Source organism: Galleria mellonella, unplaced genomic scaffold, assembly GCF_026898425.1.
Source record: "Galleria mellonella isolate WM207_F2 unplaced genomic scaffold, CSIRO_AGI_GalMel_v1 utg65, whole genome shotgun sequence".
NCBI lineage: Eukaryota > Metazoa > Arthropoda > Insecta > Lepidoptera > Pyralidae > Galleria > Galleria mellonella.
The window spans coordinates 5,710,998-5,715,544 of NW_026442138.1; the positions used below are offsets into that span (position 1 = coordinate 5,710,998).

Consider the following 4,547-nt stretch of genomic DNA (forward strand, 5'->3'; position numbering starts at 1 on the left):
GATTATATCTTAATTTGGTAGAGTTATACGGCCGTATAAAATTTTCTATACACTAGTCTGCTATGAATTGAGTAAAATAACAACTGATAAAGTATCTTTCGTCCTCTTTTTACTAATTATATTTGTATAAGAAGAAAGGAGGCAATCATATGATTTACGGTTTTATCATTCCTTCTATGTAATTCCTTGTTTTTAAGGCTATATTGCAATTTTGATTGCAATAAAAAAAATTTACAATTTTAGGCTACTTGAGGGTACAGATGGGCAAAGCACCGGGTTTAAACCCGGTGCTTTGGTAAAAACCCAATAAACACCCATAAACTCCCATAATCACCCAAAAAAATAGGTTTTTACGTATTTTTTTGAAAATATGTAAGTAATACCAATAAATTATTTTTATAAATTGTATTGATCAATTCTACAATATTAAATAAAACGTTAACTAATAATATTTCAGGAAATTTTAAAAATCTATATATAATAAAATGAAAGTAATTAATTTTCAGTGTTTTCATGTTGCAGTTGATCAACATGTTGGCCTTTTGCTTCCCGTAGATACTTTAAAATTTCTTCATAACACCTCGTTCGCACACATGGCCGTATATATTTAAATTCTTGAACCACTAACAGTCCGAAATACTCATTTCTTTTATCCTCTTCTCCATAAATTAAGCATTTAGAACAGTTTGTTTCTTCTTTCAGTAAATTTTCTTTTACTTTATCCTCGTTTTTTTTCTTTGTTGCGACGACGCTGGGTAAATCATCTGGACACTGGGTCTCACTATCGCCAAATATATTTGGAGATCGGCTTCGGCTACGGCTTGGCAGACATTTTTTTCTTTCTACAATTTTAAATTAAATTTATTAGAATAAATGCTTCGAACACACACGATCTAAGTACCTTTTGTGTTTATTATACCTTACCTACCTAGGTATAAAAAGAGTACTTACGTAGATTTTCTTTTATTAACTGTTTTATACGAAGATCTTGATCTCTCAAATTAGCATCCATTTTACTTCCAGTGATTATCAACTAAATTAATAATCCACAAAGTATTAAATAACGTTTTTATGAAATATTTAGCACAAAAACAATACCCTTTAAATATCGATCGTCAGTAACTGTGGCTGACTTACCTATATTCTAGCAAGCAGGACTGCCAGATGTGAAGGGGAAATCCCCAATAAATTGTTGCATGTGACTGATGATGTGAGCATGTTCGTTTCATAATAAAAATGTTGCCAGGTAACCAAAAAGTCGTATGTTTTTGTGCGAATTACGATCATAATCTTTACGATCGTACATTAAAAAATAGACAAATAATAGTATGAGTACGATTTAAATCGTATATCTGTCAACCCTGCTAGCAAGACAGCGACAAAATCACGTTGCATAACAATGTAGCCCAAGCTTATATCTTATGAAATATACGGAAGAGATACGGACTTAGAAAAAACAGAAATGTTGTTCTTTGTGGAAGTCATTGATGAAATTCTATGTATTTTAGCCCGCAAACTTTCTTCAAACAAAAACAGCGCCATCTAGTATCGAGTTCTGTAATTATCTCTTTGTTTATGGATTTGAAGTAAGACCGCCACGCATGCAATACATTATGACTGGGGATTCCCCTATTCGTCGACGCTGAATATGAGGCGACGACAATCACTGTCAAACGTGTTCACTATTACTCTGACTCTGGTAACGTGACTTCCTGGTAACGTGTTAGGTAGGAAAAGCAGTAAAAAAGTGCATATTAAGGGAGCAGATTTGAAATAATATTTATACTTAACAAGAAATAATTAAAGGTAAGTGGATTTTTGAATGATACAATTATATCATGATCACTTAACAATTTTAACTTAAAATTAGATGTATTATTACAAGCTTTTATTTAGCTTGCGTTATGTAAATAAAAGTATGTAGGTATGTTCGTATGTTGATGCAATTATCCTCAATCCTCAACCGACTGGGATAAAATTTTCCATACACGTTTATTTTGGATGATAGTGCATAGTTAGCTGAGAGTCGTCATTGGATAATAATGGTGGATAGCCTAAGATGTGTACTAGATATTTATTTTTAACATAATATGCGTAAGTACCTAATCGAATTAAAGAAGTTGCTGAGAAAAATACAGAACAATACGATAATAAACTAGCGTCTGCGTTTAATCCTCCGAGGAGATGTAATTTTACAAAGGTTTTTTGTATTTATTTTATTATTTTTTTAATAAATTTATTGTAAATAACAAGAAATAATCATTGTAAAAAAATAGGCACTCTATTGTTGAATTTTCGTCAGACCAACTAATCATCGTTCATTTTTTTAGGTTCAATGGGGAGACCTAAAGATTTACGCATATGGGAGCACTACCGTACTTTACCAAACAAGTCTGTTTCTTGCAAGCTTTGTAATAAGGTCTACAAATTCAGTAATGCTGCCAAAATGCTTCAACATCTTATCACTTGTCCAAAATCTCCAGAAACATTAAAAGACTCTATGAAACTTATAAAAGATAGCTCGTCCAAAACCAAAATGTCTGGACTGTCAGAGATAGAGACAAATGATTCTTTTATAAGCCCCTCGTCGTCTGCTAACACTACAATAAATGCTGAGTTTCAAGACACCGATGATCATATAAAAACAGAATTAGCGAGAGCTATATTTGTAACAGGGACGCCATTATCGATGGTGCAACATCCTTTATGGATACAATTTTTCGAAAAATTGCAACCAAAATTTAAAATACCTTCACGTAAAGCTTTAGCGACAAAATACTTAGATAAAATATATAGAGAAATGCGTTTTGAGTTAAATGAGGAACTAAATGCTTGTAGTTACTTACACCTTCAGTGCGATGGCTGGTCTAATTTAAGAAATGAAGGAATAATAAACTTTCTTATATCAAAACCTCAACCTGCATACGTTAAAAGTTTGAATACAGAAAGTAATCCTCACACTAGTGAATACCTTAGCCAAGAAGTTGAAAAAGTAATGAAAGTGTATGGAGCAAATAAGTTTCTTGTACTTATTGGCGATAACGCTAGAAATATACAAAAGGCATTCGAATTAACAAAACTCAAATATCCACATGTTGTTCCTCTCGGTTGCTGTGCACATATCCTTAACTTGTTGTGCCAAGATATTGTAAAGATACAAGAAGTAACTGTGTTTATTATGCAAGCCATAAATATAATAAAAACTGTTAAAAGGAGTCAACGATTAAGTTCCTTGTTGATAAAATCAAGGCAGGGTGAAGATTCTACACAAACACTAAAATTGCCTTGTGCTACAAGATGGGGAAGTAATGTTACTTCGTTAAAAAGTTTGAAAGCAAATAAGATAGCTTTGCAAATATTAACAGTTAGAGAAGATGTGGTAATTTCAAGAGATATTAAAGATTTAATTCTAAGTGATGATTTCTGGACGAAGACAGGGGAATGTATAAGTATTTTGGAACCAGTCACTGAAAGCATATTTTACTTAGAGAGCGACCAGAATCGTTTGCATCGCACATATATTACATTTAGAGATGTACAAGCTAAGATACGTTTTGCATTAAATGAGATTTCGACATTGAGCGAAGAAAGCAAACAGCAGATTCTAACATCAGTATCTTCAAGATGCAATATGGCAATGAGGCCAATACATTTTGCAGCATATATTCTAGACCCCAGGACTCTAGGAGTCGAACTTACTCAAGAGGAAGAACTTAAGGGTATGGAGTTTATCTACAATTTAAGCCAACACTTAAGTTTGTCAAATGTAATGGCAGATTTGGCGTGTTATAAAGCTAAAGAAAACTTTTGGGCCAGAGGATTTGTATGGAGCTCATTAGATAGCATTGAGCCCCTAATATGGTGGAAAGGTATTTGTGGTTCCACTGAGTTAAGCAAAGTAGCGATTCGTATTCTATCAGCTCCCTGTACTTCGGCAGCCACTGAGCGTTCCTTTAGTATCCAAGGCTACATACATAATAACAAAAGAAATCGATTTACAACTGAAAGAACTGAAAAAATTTCATTCATTTGTTATAACTGGAATCTTAAACATAAAGCTGAATGCGAGGACATTCAGTTTAATGAAGAAAATACCTTAGAAGCTTTCATTGAGCAAGTAAATGAACATAACAGTTTAGACGAAATAGAGCCTATCGAACCTATACAATTCATCGCTTGTAATAACTCTGAATCTGACAGTGATTGACTGTAGTTTTACATTTTACTTTCATCTCTTTCTTAATAAACTCAAAATCAAATTAAAAGTTTTTTATTCTGTAGGCTGCATAATAATATTGTCTATGTCCAGTATAGTGGACGTCTTGCGGCTGAGATGACGATGATGAAGTACAAAATCATAAACACCCAAAAATTTGGGTGTTTATGGGGTTTAAACCCAATAAACCCAAAACACCCGGTTTTTACCCACCAGACTTTAAACCCACCCAGGTGGATTGCCCATCTCTACTTGAGGGCCACAGACTAGAGATACTATGATTAAAAATTAAGGTCCAATTTTTAGCGAATTCCGGTTTGTTTTATCTGGC

The 4,547-nt window shown here is 33.2% G+C and overlaps 1 protein-coding gene across 1 annotated transcript; it reads left to right on the forward strand.

Annotated features, from left to right (window-relative positions):
* Window positions 1-835: 835 nt before the first annotated feature.
* Window positions 836-4,464, forward strand: LOC128201973 (uncharacterized). The gene is made up of 2 exons (XM_052900617.1): window positions 836-1,806; window positions 2,331-4,464. The coding sequence occupies exon 2, from the start codon at window positions 2,336-2,338 to the stop codon at window positions 4,205-4,207; it is 1,872 nt and encodes a 623-aa protein (XP_052756577.1). The 5' UTR covers window positions 836-1,806; window positions 2,331-2,335; the 3' UTR covers window positions 4,208-4,464.
* Window positions 4,465-4,547: the final 83 nt, after the last annotated feature.

Coding starts and splice junctions, on each gene's coding strand:
- LOC128201973 (XM_052900617.1), top strand. CDS start 2,336: ATGGGGAGACCTAAAGATTTACGCATATGGGAGCACTACCGTACTTTA.